This window comes from Chlamydotis macqueenii, chromosome 4, assembly GCF_036417535.1.
Source record: "Chlamydotis macqueenii isolate bChlMac1 chromosome 4, bChlMac1.mat, whole genome shotgun sequence".
In the NCBI taxonomy this organism is placed as follows: domain Eukaryota; kingdom Metazoa; phylum Chordata; class Aves; order Otidiformes; family Otididae; genus Chlamydotis; species Chlamydotis macqueenii.
Window position 1 is genome coordinate 74,998,421 of NC_141559.1, and position 16,565 is coordinate 75,014,985.

The window sequence follows — 16,565 nt, forward strand, 5'->3', positions numbered from 1 at the left end:
GTCCGATGCTCAGCATGGGGCTGAAACCCCTCGGGCTTCCTCAGGTCGGCGGGGTCTCATCACACCACAGGTGCGTGTGAAGGCTTTTGTGGTCTGGCCATCTACGCTGAAATGAGAGACCTCTGGAATGTGCAGCTTTCAGCACTAAAAGGGTTTCTCAACGAGCCTGCCAGTAAGATCAGCGAGGTGCAACCTCTAATTTTGTAGCTCTGTTTTGTTAGAGGATTTAAAAGTCAGCCTTGTTCACTTCCCCTCATCTTCTTGGCTGCAAATAGTGTAACAAACGTGTAAATGAACAAATAATGAATTATTCATACACCTGTGTTTCCGTGGAGCACGATGATGCAGAGGCATTGTGGACTCGCAATTATCCGTGCGCTGATTTACCAGGTTGTGGATGGTCTGTGCCACAGACGCGAGCGAGCTGAGGTGGCAGTGTGAATGCAGCTGGATTGCTTAGAAGCTCACCCGGCTCCGCTGGCATTACAGCTGCTTTTGGAATGTGACACTAACAAGTCATACCAGACCTTTGCTGGCTCTGCGTTGGATCACCTCAGGTTTCCGTGTACCACGTTGCTGGAACAGGGAATACTAGAGAAGGTGCTCCACTGGACATGGGTAGGGTGGTTCTGGATAGGGTCTGCTGCCTCCAACATCAAGTTATTCGTATTTGTCAGGAGGAACGTGGTATTTTTAATGTTACTTTGCGTATTCTGCTGCAAGACCTGCCATCACTGAAAAATCAATAGGCTATATTGATATAAAAATACAGGAATATATTGATTTTTTCCCAAAAGGCTCACGTTCTTTTACGTTCCTCAAAGCATTGATTCTGAAGGTGACTTTATGCATCAGATCCTAAAGTAGCAATAGGGCTATTTGTGACTTAAGAAGTTAAAAATTCTGCAACTGGATTATTGAGGTTGCTCTATTCCTCAGTCCTTTCATTTGAGAGCAGGGACAAATATGGAGAGGGAAATAGTTATGAAAGGAAATAGTCAGCCCTGTTAATTGCTGAAAAAACAGCTTCTGAAAAACCCAGGTGTTAGAGTCACCACTTGGCTTTGTTGTTCTGGAATACAATGCAACAGAATGCTCAACAACGGCAACAAAGATAAACTTCCTGCCACCAAGAGTTTGTAATTGTAAGTTATTACAATCCCCTGCTAGACATAGTGTCACAGTTCCCTCTTTGTAGTTCTGCTGCCATTCCTTCTTTTCACTATCCTATGTTCTTTAACTCTTCCTACTGAGTGCGAGTCCTACATTACTTTCGTGGACTACTGTAGCATTTACTTTGAATGAAAATAAAGCACATTTTATCAGCTTGTGGAAGTGATCTTCACAGCTAGGTGGCAACAAAAGAATTCCATTAGGCTTCCTTCAGTAAAAAAGTAAGAAATACAATGTTGTGAGAGCATTAAAAGCAGCTGCCTGACTCTAATGTCAGCGACAGTCTCCTTCAATTTAAATATTTGCAATAGCCATAATTAAACACTTAGTAACTGGCATTGAGTTAAAATAGAAATACATTACACAGTCTTACTGCGGTGCAGATTTTAATTCAGATTTATATCCTCCTCGGCTTTGTGCCTAGAATAAGTCTTGTGATTTAAAGCCTGCTTTACACAGTATAGAAATTGTCATAGAGGGCAAATTATCTTCTGGGTGAGTAAGAGAATTTTGACTTTTTCTGGAAGCAGCTCCCTAAAGAGATCAAACAGTGTTATGTCCTCCTTCCACTGTTTAAAGACCAAAGAGATTAATATCTGCAAATAAAGGGATGGTCTGTCTGGGTCACTGACTCTAGTCTCTGGCTCCTGGAGGCTATCTCATCATCTAAACCTTCTAAACAGTTTTTTCCTCATTCTCTAAAACTGATGTTGAAACCAGTGATCCTCTTACACACAGTTACTGTCACCTAAAAAGATGCGTTAGGAACTTGGGCTGACCATGCCTTCTGAAAACATGCATATGTAATCAAATGCTGCTTGGTTTTTGCCCTCATTTTTATTCTTTTGGAAGATGAGCACAGCAAACCATGGCATAGTATACAATGATAACAGAAATACAGATCTCAACATTATTACCCAGATATTTGCCATTCTACTGTAGGAGCTCCGATGGGAAGGTTTCAGTTTCTCAAAACTTTTGATTCTAACAAAAAAAAAAAGTATCATTATAGCTTAAAAATACAATTCTATTACAAAAAAAATCACACATTTTTATTCTATTATGCCTATATGACCCAAATTTTTCTAATCACACTGTAAAGATGAAATAAAGATTACAATTTAACCTTGTAGTAAATAGGCACACTGGGAGATTTCCAGCAGGCCTGAATTTCTTCCCAAATGCATTTTATTTTATTTCAGAGCGCAATATGCAGGCTGTGGCTCCACTTCTTGCTGCCTCATAGGCAGCCATTTTCTGAGCTGTTTCTCTGGCCATGAAGCCATGCTGGAGGATCCGGAACTGCCGTTCACGACTCTCTTCCAGTTCTTTCCAATGGTTCCATTGCAAAGAATCCTGCGGAAAAGAGACACAGATGATCAGACTGCAGAGACTATAGTGGTTCTCTTTAGAGGATACACTGAACTTCTACTTGATAATCTGGCTGGCTGGCAACGCAGCTTATTTGCTAACATGATTGGAAAACTTGTCAACATCAAACTGGGCATGATGGATAGAAAAGTAACTTGAGTGAACTGCCCAGTCTAAGATTAATTAAACACAGTTGCAACACTCCACAAAATGTTAACTCAAGATAAAACTACATCTGGATGGTTTGCTACAATGCTGCTGCCTCTTTCTTTGCCGAGAGTTTATTCTCGAAGCCATAAATGAAGAGTTTCACAAATCCTATCAGACTCTACTAGTTTGCTGATTCACGAGCTGGCTTCACAAAGGAGCATTCCCAAAAAAGCTCAGAACAAACAGAAAACTGCTACTTTTAAATCTGATTCTTTGCTTAAAATGGTGGAAAAATACTTTTTTTTTTTTTATTAGTGGTAGTTTTTCTTATGGTTATTTTTCAAAATTGCAATATAAATAATGTTTTATTAAGAATGTAGTAGTCATTTATAAACAAATGTTACCTTGACTTGTATCAGCACAAACCCATTGGTCCTAAAGGGCCGTCACAAATGTAACTGAAGCCTCAATCTGGACTTGGAACTGTACTACAAGGAGTTAATGCCACTTTTTTTTTTTCCTACTTATTGAGGAATCTAAAAGTAGCAGTACAAACTGAATGCCAGATACCTATTGCATTGTAACTAAGGGAGGAATTTTCTCCCACAGCCACACTAACACCATTTTCAGCGTTACGCAGTTCAACGAGAATAAAGATGCTGCTTGAACACAGCTGACCAGAATGGAGCCACTTCCCTGCAGTAACATTTGGATAGGGTCATGCAGAGCTGAACAGCACTGATGGAAGATACACAAAACCAGCTAAATAATTTATAGTAACCATGGTTTTTTTTCTTTTGCAGATGTCTAAACATTTGAGCAGAACATAAACAAAAGCACTGTGACGTCTTAAGGGACTTACTGTGTAAAGCTAAGCTCAAGAAAAAGACAAAATCTAACATCAATAAAACTTTCAAACACTGGCTTTTTTGCCCATTCATATGACACCAGAGCACTCACACAGACCCACCTCAGGTAGTCAAAAATTCTAGCTACAAATTTACAATTTCTCGTATTGTAAAAATGTCTCACATCTGTAATTATATGGCTGCTTTCCTTTGGAGTCTGCATCTATTGCTTCTACTTTACTCTGAACTCCATTCAGCAAAGTGTTTAGGCATGTGTTCAAAACCTCAGTTCAGAAAGCCATCCCAGTTCAGGAAATGCTTTCTTCAAACAGGTCTTCAATGTTTGCTAAAAGAGATAGACCTAGTGGTCTACATAAGCACCTACATGTCTTACTTGCCTGAAAGTAAGGGATTCTGAAGGCAGCAAACACTGATACTCTGAAAGATTGCATTATTTTGGTTTTTGGTTTGTTTTTGTTTGAAAAATACAGTTTTCCTCTTCATTGAATTCAGCTTCATCTAACTTTCCCACAAAACAGGTAAAGAGTTATTATTTTAATGGCTTGGGAGATTTAGTTCTAATTTTCCATGGGGCTAGTATAGCTTTTAAAAAGCCATCCCATCATGACTGTTCACTGCAGCGTTCCATATGCTGTGGTACATGTACCACTACTGGTATATGAACCGCTTCGAAATGTTAGGCATGCATGAGGGAACGGCAGAGGCGGCAGCAGCAGCAGGACCAGAGGTGCCTCACCACTTGTCTTTAGACACTTGCCAAGGAAACCCAACCAGTGCAAACCAGTACAAAGCCTACAGGCCTAGTGGTGCTTCCAGCTGATGATGTGGGACCAGGATGATGAAAGGTGAGGTAGAAACCATGGGAATGATAAACTGGAACATGCCTTGGGTGAGAGAGGGGGTGAGCATCCCAGTTCGGTGCAATGAGTTGTGTGCGACAGGAGACTGAGTAAGACAGGGACAGGGCATATGATGCTGTTTGGAGAAGAGAGTGTGTGGTAATCCAAGTAGGAAGCTAGCTGTCACACAGATGAGCCCTGCTCTGTGGCAGCAGAATGTGTGTCAAGAAAGTAACGTCAAGGTCATGGTTTGGGCAAATTGTGCCTACACAGGAAGCAGGGCATTGCTATTGCCAGCCATGTATGGCACCATCTGCCTCTGCCCCCCGCCAGCGCTGGCAGTTGAGCAAAGGTCTGTGAACAGCAGGTCTAGTGCAGAGCTTTTCTCCTTATGTAACTCCCAGACCTTCCTTGATGCGATGCTGGTTTTCTGGGGGGTAATCTTTAAGAGTCCTGCTTGCTTTTTACGCTCCATTGTTTTTTCTGCAATCTTCTTCTGCAGGTTTAAAATGCGTTCATCTTTCGTAAGCCTTTCACAAGACTGCAACTTTCTTTTCTTTTCTTCTTGCCTGCAAAATCAAAAAGAAGCAATGAGAAGGTAAAATAATATCAAATGGCAGAATAAATCCATCTGAGCATATATTGCCTTGATAATAATGAATTTTCTCTTGCTTCTGGGAACCGGCTAGACTCAAAACAGGTTTAAATCATTTAGCTCGATCAATGTGGTACTCACAGCTTGCTTCTCATTGTTCATAGAACAGCATTACTAAACAGTATAGAATAATTTCTTCCCACAGGATGCTATGATGACAGTAACTGAAGTATTTCAAGCCTGACATGACATTCTTTAGCAAAAGCATGTGCAAAACCTGTGATAATACTGCAGCTTTTTGCTTGTAGGAACTATGGAGCTTTGCTTATATGATCATTACTATTCATCTCAGTTGCTGTATTGCTTGGCAAATGAAAGATATTCTTTTCTGTGTAATCTCAATGGCCAGATTCAGAGTCTATGGGATGGTGATGATTAATTAAGGTTAGTGGGTCTGCGTCAGCATAAATTGATAGCACCATGTGCAGCATAAAATTAGGGCATAAGAGAGAGATTATTGGATTGTCTTCCTTTTTTCCCTTGTATTGTACCTATTTTTCTGTCCTCTGGAGTTTACATTTTATCTGGTTTTGCTTACTTTCACCCAACTGCCACAATTTACTAAAAACTTCTTCATGCAGGTTACACCACCTTGGGTAGCGATTCACTTCTCCAGCTTTCTCTTTTATTCGCTATTGCCCTTGAATTTGGCTCAGTATGATCGAGCTGTATTATTAATATTACGTCATGAGCAGCTGTGATTCTCTGGCCAAATTCAGAGCTAAAGTAAGTGTCAGATCTACCAAAGAACATACGTAATTATATAATATTTAACGAGGTTAGATCTGATGCCTTCTCTCAGCAGGCAAGGATAGTTTTGCAAGAGGTCCGTTTATATTGCAGTAGTACAACATTACAATTGCTTTTATCGGAAGCCAGATTAAGACTCCAAATGACCAAGAGCAGAGTGCACTGGGGCATTGTTCAGCCGATCCTTAACTGTTATTCTGCCAGTGGTAGGACTAATTTCACAGGCAGGTTGTCCCTTGGAGATGTTTTACAACAGAACTCTTCCCTTATCTCTTGGGTCTTATACCACAGTGTTTTTTGTGTAAGGCACACTCTTCTCAAGGAGCTGGAGGACGGGGAGATTTGACTGTGTCACACTCTGAAATGTGACTGTGAACTTTAAATACGGGGCACGGTTTAGCTTGGCTTCCCGTTTCCTGAGACACTTCCTCAACCTCTCTGCTGTTTGTGTCATGCTGTTTGGTTAGGATAACACTTCCTTATCCTCTGTAATACTCTGACATACTCTGCTACACTGAGATTAATTTTTAACACTATTCTGTAAATCTAAAAATGAGGTACTATCATTTAATCTAATTGAGAACACGGATTAGGTCTATTTGCACTGTAACAAGGCATTGCATTCCAAGGGATATGGGAGAATATAACAATAAGGTTTTATGTAAACACTTGATGATTAAATATTGTCAGTGGGAATAAGCAACAAAACCTTTCATTACATGCAAATCCAGATTCTTGTAAATACAGTTACAGGAAATACAGCAAGAGGTTTAACATCATGAAGCAGCAGTAGAAGCTTCTGAATTAACATTATAGATAGTTGCTTGTCCTCAGACTAATTTTCAGTCCTCTTTACATGAATTCATGTGCCAGTCATCTACACTATCCAAAAAAGCTGCCACACCACACCATAACAGAAACTCAAAGAGGGGAAGGAATGAAATAAATTTAAAATTCTGTTTTTCTCTGATGGTCATTTGAGAACTTCCAGGACTCAAGACAGAAAAAGCTCACAGGATCTCTGCCACCCCGTATCTCGGATTTCCTAAGGGAGTAAGGTAACAGCCAGTCAGAATGGGGTAGTACATGGTTAGAAAAATCCTCTCCAGATTAAATAGAAAATGTGATAATTTATGAAAAAAAAATGCAGAAAACATTTTAATTTTACTTTCAAGTTTATTTACCAGCTACTGGTGTTGAATGAGCACCTTGAATGAAAACCAATCTTTAAGAATCATACTAGCTCCTAAAATGTAAAGTCAAGTCTTTGGCCCAAAAGTGAATTTGTTAATTTTCTTTTCTTTTGGCCTCAGACAAGAGTGTTTTGTCCCCTTGTGAGTTTGCGATAATTAAAAAAAATATTTCCTTACCAAAGATTTTGAAAAAATTTGTAATATTCTTGCAGCACATCTGTATTTGACATGATTTAACAAACTCTAGTTTTTGCTTAGCGACCTTGTCAGAAAGTACTTTTTACTGTGCTCATGGAATTTTGCAATAGTATGGGGTGTACATATAAACTACTCAAAGGAAGAAAAGTAAGGGATTATTTAAAGACTCAACAGAATATGGATATAAAAAAAAAACAGTGACAATTTATTTATCTACCACTGATTTCGTTCACTTCCCGTGTAAGCTATGTGTACAGTGAACAGCAGAAAGATTTTGGCTCAGTATGATGAAGTACAGAACAATTCGATCAGCGATGGGTAAAATCTAAGTGCCTTTCTACTTAAAATAATATTCCAGGCATCATAAACTGCAGCTGACATCTCATATTTGTTGTCTCAATGATTTCTTCAGTGAATATAATGAATTTTTAAAATATGTAAGTATTTTTACTTCACATTTTACAAACTTGTCGTGGAGTTTGGCAGTCCAGAATCTTGTTTACATATTCCTTGTAATTATTTAACTATCTGCCCTGCAATTTTAGCATCTGGCCAAATGGACTCTAGGTCCAGTAGGTCATCTGGCCTATAACTGAAGAAGCAGCAATTCAGTGTTAAAGGTTTTCCTGCAGGAAGTGGAAACATTTGGAGCAGTTAGATTAAGTTTTCTCAGTTGTGTTTAAAAAATGAGGAATCTGCAGATTTGCACAGAGGATTCCTCCTAAAAAACACATTTTGCTCCTCATTTACATTTTCAAAATCCACCTGTGGATCAGAAGTATAAGGAGACAGACGTATGACAGCTCTCAACTGACTCAATTCTTTTAGGAGATGGAGTAAAAGTGGCTACTTGACCATTCTAGGCACCAAATATCAACTTAAGCAGCTAGGACTGTATTTATAGGCTTACCTAAAAAAACCCCGGAGTCTTGTGCAATAAACACAAATATATTTTTAAAAGCAGAAGTAGGACTGGCTTACGGCACAATAAACAATTTTTAAAATATTTCCTCATACTCTCAGTTTCAGTGACTTGGGCTGTCTATACTTCACAGTACCTTGCCTTTTTTCTGTCCTGCACTATATAATTCTTAGTTATTGCAGTGAGGAAAATGAATGTATCTAACTGTTAACAGGTCACTGTTGAGGGAGTCATTATTTTGACATTTAAGAACACTACCCTGTTAGATTGATTACTATTTTGTACTAATGTGAGGGATTTAAACACTCAAAATCTGACTCCCTTCCAAAACAATTAACTTAATAAGCACCTAATTTTAGGTGTGGAAGTGATTGTTACTCATAACAGTGTTTTCCTCATTTGAAATAAAGATTATGAAGCTGTATAACAGAATCACAGAATGGTTGAGGTTGGAAGGGACCTCTGGAGATCATCTTGTCCACTCCCAACTGCTCAAGCAGGGACAACTGGAGCTGGTTGCCCAGGACCGTGACCAGATGGATTTTGAATATCTCCAAGGATGGAGACTCCACAGCCCCTCTGGGCAACCCGTGCCAGTGCTCAGTCACACTCACAGTATAAACATGATTTCCTGAGGAGTGGGAACCTCCTGTGTTTCCTATTGTACCTCTTGTACCTCTTGTCCTCTAATGAGAGGACACCACTGAGAATAGCCTGGCTCTCTTCTTTACAGCCTCTCTTCATGTATTTCTGTTTCTGATCCATCATTGCTGATAAGTTTTCTCCTGTTTCAATGCTAGTGAAGAACTGATCACCAGCAGTACGGACTGAGAAACTAAATCTTACTAAATTCCTTATTGCAAACACATACAGAACTCTAAGTATTTATGAAATTTGTGAAATTAATGAAATCACAAATACTATGAAGTACCAAACCAAAGCCCCTTATATTGCTAATAATTCAGGGTTTTTTTCCATTTTTTAGGCAATGGAGGACGGGGCTCCATTCTCCCCTCCTCAACCAGAAGGCCTCTGACCCCCTAAGTCAGACCTGGACACTCCAGGGAACACCTGCTTTAGGAAGCTTGTTCTGCTTGGAAAGGACCATCACAGTCATCCATCCACAACCCTCCCTTCTGCTTGTTCTCCTCCCCCTCCTCATAACCAGCCTTCCTCCTCGTCCTCCTGCCATGGCTGCCCTCACACCACTTCCACCCCTCCCCAGTTCAGGCCAAGAGAGAGGTGTTACACTGGTGTGTGGTCAGTGCCCCTTGTCAAGGAGGGGTGTGAGCACTGGAAGTGGCAGGAAGAGAAAGCTGTGCTTTGCCACCTCAGCAAACACACCATCGTTTGTAATCCAGTGCTGAGATCCCAGCATGATACACCATCACCACAGGGCAAGATGGGGGTGCGGTAAACTTTTGTGTTGATGGGGGTCTGTGCATCTTGTTCCTCATAACAATTTTCTGATTCTTCTTCCTTGTATACAAGGAAGTCAAGGAGGATTAGCGTCCATTCAGAGGGTCAACCTGGAATGGCAGCTGCTACCTTCATCTGGATGTTACCCTGACTGGGAGAGGGGAGGAGGCTCAGGCAGCAGGCACCACCACTTGAAAATGAGCAGGAAAACAAGCAAGGTAGGAACATGAGGAAAACCAGAAAAAAGGCTGGTTTCCGTGTACGCTACATATGTGTCAGTGGCTGCTGGGGACACAGATGTGCTACTGCCATCTATGTGAGACAAACAAAAGGATAGTGAGGACTAGACAGGCTTACAGAAGAGCCAGGAATTGAGTCTGTGAAGTTTTGTTAGAAGGTTTTAAAATAGAAGGAGATAGATTCAGATTAGACATCAGGAAATTTTTTTTACAGTGAGGGTGGTGGAACACTGAAACAGGTTGCCCATCCCTGGAAACATTCAAGGCCAGGTTGGACGGGGCTCTGAGCAACCTGATCTTGTTGAAGATGTCCCTGCTCCTTGCAGGGGGGTTGGACTAGATGACCTTTAAAGGTCCCTTCCAATCCAAACTTTCTATGGTTCTGTGATTCTATAACTTTCCTCTGGACAGCTTTAAATCACCTTAATGGTGAGAGCATGCAGTCCCAAGACCAGACAAAATCCAACTCTAAGTAAACCATCCCAAACCACAGATAATGTGGACGGAGGGAGCCTCAGCACCAAATGGTTTGATCTGTTGCTTGATTCTTAGTGCATTAAATTACTTGGAGTAATGGATGTAGCCTCACTGGAATGAAAGGGAACTGCACGTGAAGTACACAGGCACATAACTTTAGTACATGAGCATGTATTCAAACACTCATCAATTTTTTGGGCTCCAGTTCAAAAGCTGAGAACTCAAATGTTTGTCCACTTCATATGGCAGTGCTGATTTGCAAACTGTGTGAAATTCTAGCAATTAAAGGGACGTCCTGCATATATACTGAATTGAGCCTTAAGTGTTCTGCAAGCACTCACAAAGTCACTGCTGTGATAGATGTTACGGCTTGCAGTCTACTAAAGGCTGAGGCCTCTGTAATTTTTCATGCTCCGTTTCCTATTTTGTTTAATATAGTTCATTACATGCTTGCTGAATGTGCTTCTTTTTTGTTGATGTATGTCTGTAAATGATATTGAAAGGAACCTGCTTGGTAGGGACCCAATTAAACTCCAGCTGTGTGGAGCACAGCACATGTGTTTAGCAAAGCTGAGCCGCCATACCTTAGCTGATTAGCAGTAGCCTTCAACATAATGCAATTTATGATACAACATATAATTTTATATTGATGCATAAGGCTATTTTATGAAGACTGCTGGTAAGATTTGCTATTGTAGCCCTATAATTATGAATTAATTCTGTAAACATAAAAATTTGCTTTTTATGTCTCCTGTGCACCGTATCAGTAATACAACCCAAGCGATTAATCACTCACATTGACTTGATAGATATTTCAGGATTCAAGATCTGTAAATCAGGTTTAACACTCAAAGCCTGTAGTTTGCTTAGAGAGAAATAAAAGCTGCAACAAAATGTCTAGCATTTGTAAACAGGCCAGCATGCTGCACTTCTGTATTAACAGAAATAACACCATGCATTCTGGATGAAAATGCGTTATATACGCTCCCGAAGAACAATATTTCTGGTATACTTTGATGATGCCTCTTTACAGTAGATGGTCTCAAGTTAAGTACACAGATTGCCTGGGAGCAATGAATGGAAATGTCTTATAACATCTATAATGAAACTTTGTATTTTCTTTATTCGAAGAGCAAACAGAGCTCCATTAAAATTACTGTATTACTTATCATGAGTCTGACTAGAAGCTTACAAATTAAGTATTTAATTTCATTTGGATTCTACCATCTCTGGCATGCTGGTCTGTTCTAAAAAACATGTCAAATGTCAGGACAAAAAGTGAATCAAAGTTAGTTTTCCATCCAAGCACACATTATTTCGGGATCAGAACAGTTTCAGATCTGAATTAAGACTAAGTCTATTTTAAAGAAACCCAGCAGTATACAAAATTCACAGGCTGCACATCTAGCATAACAAATGATTCTTTAAGTAGTTACTAGTGAAACAGGTTTCATGTAGCACACAAGTTTGTAATGCCTAGTTTGCATCTCTAGTGGAAAGCGGTGGCTTGAGCTGCTCCCACAGGCTTTCACATTACATGTTTAGCAATGACAGTGTATTTCCAGCTCCAACGCCATTTCAGGTTCTTTGGTCTTAAAATCTTTTCTTGATATATGCCATAGAAGAGAGGGTCACTGATCTGTGCAGTCAATCCAATGCAGCTGCAGCTACTGATTCATTACATTCATCAAACTGTCTTCCGCACTACTAACACAGTAAAACCCTAGTCCTTGGAGATTAACTATCACCAACAAACCAAATTAGAGCTGGGACTAGTGAAAACTAGTTAAATGAATACATCGATACTGCCTTCTCCAGTTGAGATTTAGACCTGGATGATAAATCAGTAACGTGAATTTCACTCCAAGAGGCCACCTTCGGAATCTCAGCAATAAGCATGAATCCAAAATATGTCTAAAGACATGTTTTTAGCCTGATAGAATGTGCCTTCAGAATGTCAGTCTGAACATCTATTTGCAAAATAAATACAGCAAGACAAGGACTAACCTCTCAAATTCACAAAAGGGAAAAAGGGAAAGAGAACTTGTAAGGAAACAATGGCAAATAGTCAAGATGTAGTAAAAATGGCATAAGATCAAGAGGTGTGCCATATTTTAAACTTTTACACAGACTTTCTTCCTGCTCAGTTTATTTGTAAATAGCTTTAACTCAGATTTTAAACTCTTTGTGGAAGGGACTTATCTTCTGCATATGTGAAGCATGGTTATAGATCCTTTATGACAATGAATAATAAATATGATAATGAATAATAAATATGAATAATGAATACAAAATTTGATCAGAGAGCCTGTAAGCAAAGATTTTTCTCTTTGATCTACTGCTATAATATATTTAATTTAGAACTTATTATTGTTATCAGAAAATCTCTTTCCTAAACTATTTTAACTTCTAAAATAAGGCCTGCCTTTTCACGTAACAAATGAAGTTCAAGGAAGAAAACTATAGCCCTAATGTATTGGTTTAGATGAAAATGAGAAGCCACTTTAAGTAGCAAGCTAGAATGATTCTAATAAAATCAAATTTGTTCTGATTAGCTGAAAAGGAACAGAAGAAAGGCGAAACTTCTTTCTCAGTGTATAATATTGGCTCTGAATCCTGGGGCGATACTGTCAACACTAGCCTACAAAGTGTCTTCAACCATAAATTCAAAATGATGAAAAAGATTTGTTAAGTCTGATGCAAATTATTTTCAAGAATAAAAATGAAATTCTGGCCTCAGTGTAATCTTTGACAAAAGTCATGCTGATTTATGAAGGGCAGTATTTTGCTCTTTACTTGCTTTTTCTCCTCAAGGGGCTAGCAAAATACTAACAAAGTTGCAATGACTTAAATGTCACATGCTGTTTTATACTGACTTTAAAGCAGCTGCTCGTCCAAGTTCTGCTCTGAAGACGGAAATCTGGTCCAGTTTGTCTAGAAGAAGTTGTTCCTTAGCTTGTTTTTCATGAATTATCTGGTCTCTCTTCTCTTCCTCTGCTGCCTTCTGTGCTTCTCTGAGTAGAGCAAGGCGTTCACGTAGTTCCACTATTGACATTTCACAAATTAAACCGTGGCCACCAGTCTAGAGAACATGAAATATAGGATTAAATAACACTGTAAATACCAAGGGGACAGTAAATGAGTAAACCCAGAATATTTTGTGTTACAAATGATGCTGAATGTATTTTGACTTCAAAAAAGATAGGGATGGCCCTAACCTGTTGCTTACAAGCTGTTTTTAAGGTGTAGAGCTTACCTTTCATATGTGTAAAAACACAATCTCATAAAACATTTCACGAAAAAGCATTGAAATATACAGTAATCATAAATACAATGTATTTGCTGTCCCAAAAAATCTAGTTGACTTATCGTATAGTTTTAATTAGACTTTTGAAGTTTTAAAATGTGTAAACCAGCATTTTTTTTTTAGTTTGTAAAACCAGAACAGACTTTACACTAAAATATATGCGGGGGTTTTTTTCTGTATTTATCTATTTCCAAAGTATGGATTTGATCTATAAAAGCATCTACTATTTTTATCTGAAAATGCTAGGACTAAACAATGCTTGGTACCCAAGAAGTTCAGATCTTAATGCCCAACGTTAAAATATTCAAACTTGAATGTTTAATGCAGACTTTTAAAAATCCACTTCGCAATGAGAGTGGTAATGAGCCTGATTCTGGGATGTAATGAGAGGCTTCTGCACCTTAGTTTGCATATGAAGACAGATAATTTCTAAACAGATTTGTGAACACTTGAAGTTTTTGGCCGTTGCTCTTACATATACTTTTCCCTTCCATCTGTCTACACATATATACATCTGCATATATGGAAAACTTGTATAAACTCACACAAATACTGAGCTTCTGCATAGCTTTCTTTGCAAAATGTAATCCGCTTCACACCCACTAATTCTTTTGTCTGTCTTAACATAGTTTTGGTACCCATCTTTGGTGTGTATCTTGTACCATGGCATGGCATAATGGAATATATGGGTGCAGGAAGTCAAGATGCTAACCTGACTCTTGCTATACACTGTGTAACATTAAGAGTGAAACACTGCTTAGGATTTTAATCACAAAGACTTTGGTCTACTTAGTTTTATAGAACTACTGTCAGAAAATTAATGACAAAGTTTGGAAAGGATGAAGGGGGGGTGGGAGGGGTGTGCAATCCAAAAGAACAACCACTCCTCCAAATTGTATTTCTCAAACTGAAATTAACTGGTAATGATAAACATATATAAGTAAAACTGATTACAATCTTTTTAATGGAGAGAAATTGTTCTGTTAAAGAGCCTTCAATTTTTCAAGCAATCCTTTTTAGCAGGAAAAAAAGCCCTTGTATTGAATACTGAGTGAGTTGTTGACAGAATAGTAGTCGCCTTTCTGCATTTGAGCTTTTCACAAAACAGAAAATGAAGGGGAAGGAAGAAAAAATCTCAGGAAAAGAGAAGGATGCTCTGTCATAAGATAGATGCTTAGATTGTCAGTTTGACTGCAAGAATTGAGCTGGATCTAGTACCTCCTTTCTGGTCTGGGATGCTGTCTAAGCAGTCTAGTCAGGTACTTGTCCTCCAGTGATCATGCTCTGGTTCTTCAGAGCAGTGGGTCCATGAAATAGGGGAAAAGCCAAGGGAGAGGAAGAAAACCGTAAGGTGGAGTAGGGGGGCAGGGGCAATGAAACCACAAAGTAGGGTATGACAAATAACCAGGCTTGGTGCTTTGCTGCTACCACATTGGTACTTAAGAGGGATTATTATTGAGTCAATCTGGAGAATCTAACAATACGAGCTTGTCAGTGAAGGAGAATGTGTCTTGGGTAGCCATCCCTGGAGGCCCCTCCAAGATTTCCAAGAGTCTCTCCTGTAGTTTCAGTTCCCATAGCTTCTCTTTCTAAAGCTTCAGAAGTTCAGTCAGTAAGAAGAGATTATCACTGTTTTTTTCACCTAAAGTATGACGCTTCAATTTCGTCTCAGTGGTTTCTGCTTCTGTGGTCCTCATGTGTACCAAACATGACCTAAATGGTCATCAGTAGCATCAGTAGAAGATTGATAAAATAATTTAATATTAAGCAACCTTTATTGTACATCTATTTGAAAAATATGCACTACCATAGGTTACTGAAATAGTAAATGATCATTTATCTTCTTCTCAGATTTCAATTTAGAGTGAATTTGCAAATAGCAAGTGCTATAATACCTTTCCTCTAATTTAAACTAGTCAATGACCATCAAGTTGTATTTCACGAAGTGAAAGGAAAATGTTTTGCAGCAGGACACTTATACCAGTGGTAGTGTTTGAGCATGGCAAGTAGACATTGCAAAGTTACAGGAAAGAAAATTTCTTAGAAACAAAGAATAGTAGAGGCTGAACATTTTGAGTGTCTGCATTTCAAAAATATTCAGTGAAGACAGTGAAGTCATTCCTAAAATATGAAAAGTCCTAGACTAGTGCAGTAGATAATGCTGGCGATCAAGCAGCTTAAGTGCCATCAAGGGAAGAACTGAGTACTTTAAAAATTATGAGAATGAATGAGAACTTTATGGACGCACTTAATTTCACTAAGGCTGAAATAGCCTTTTGTGGAAATTAAAAAACAGGGCAAGCTATCACCAGAAGTGTGCTAATTCACTCAGAGTGCTATTGTAATAGTGAGTATAAGGGAACTGTGAAGTTGAGGTATAGAATCACAGAACGATTTGGATTGTAAGGAATCTTTAAAGACCATCTAGTCCACCCGCCCTGTCATGGGCAGAGATATCTTGTACTACATTAGGTTGCTCAAAGCCCCATCCAACCTGGCCTTAAACACTTCCAGGGAGGGGGCATCCACAACTTCTCTGAGCAATCTGTTCCAGTGGTTTATCACCCTCACTGTAAAAAAATTCTCCCTTAAGTCCAATCTAAATCTACCCTCTTTCAGTTTAAAATCTTTGCCCCTTGTCCTGTCACTACAGGCCTTGGTAAAACATCTTTCTCCATCTTTCTTATAAGCCCCTTTAGATACTGAAAGGCCACAGTAAGGTCTCCCTGAAGCCTTCTCTTCTCCAGGATGAACCCCGTCTCCCCAGCTTTTCTTCACAGGAAAGGTGCTCCAGCCCTCTGATCATTTCTGTGGCCCTCCTCTGGACCCACTTTAACAGGTCCATGTCCTTCTTGTCCTAAGGACCCCATTGCTGCTCACCAGAGAAGAGGGGGAGCATCACCTCTCTCAACCTGCTGGTCATGCTTCTTTTGATGCAGCTTTCTGGGCTACAAGCACGCATTGCCAGCTCATATTGAATTTTTCATCTACCAATGTCACCAA

The 16,565-nt window shown here is 39.3% G+C and overlaps 1 protein-coding gene across 1 annotated transcript in view; it reads right to left on the reverse strand.

Moving 5' to 3' along the window:
• Positions 1 to 1,997: 1,997 nt before the first annotated feature.
• CFAP99 (cilia and flagella associated protein 99) overlaps positions 1,998 to 16,565 on the reverse strand; it is a 60,884-nt gene continuing 46,316 nt past the window's right edge. The window contains exons 14-16 of the mRNA XM_086747052.1: positions 13,132 to 13,337; positions 4,809 to 4,971; positions 1,998 to 2,529 (exon numbers count right to left, since the gene is read on the reverse strand). Coding sequence (XP_086603178.1) covers positions 2,362 to 2,529; positions 4,809 to 4,971; positions 13,132 to 13,337 — 537 coding nt within the window. The 3' untranslated portion in view covers positions 1,998 to 2,361. The remainder of the gene's footprint in view (positions 2,530 to 4,808; positions 4,972 to 13,131; positions 13,338 to 16,565) is intronic.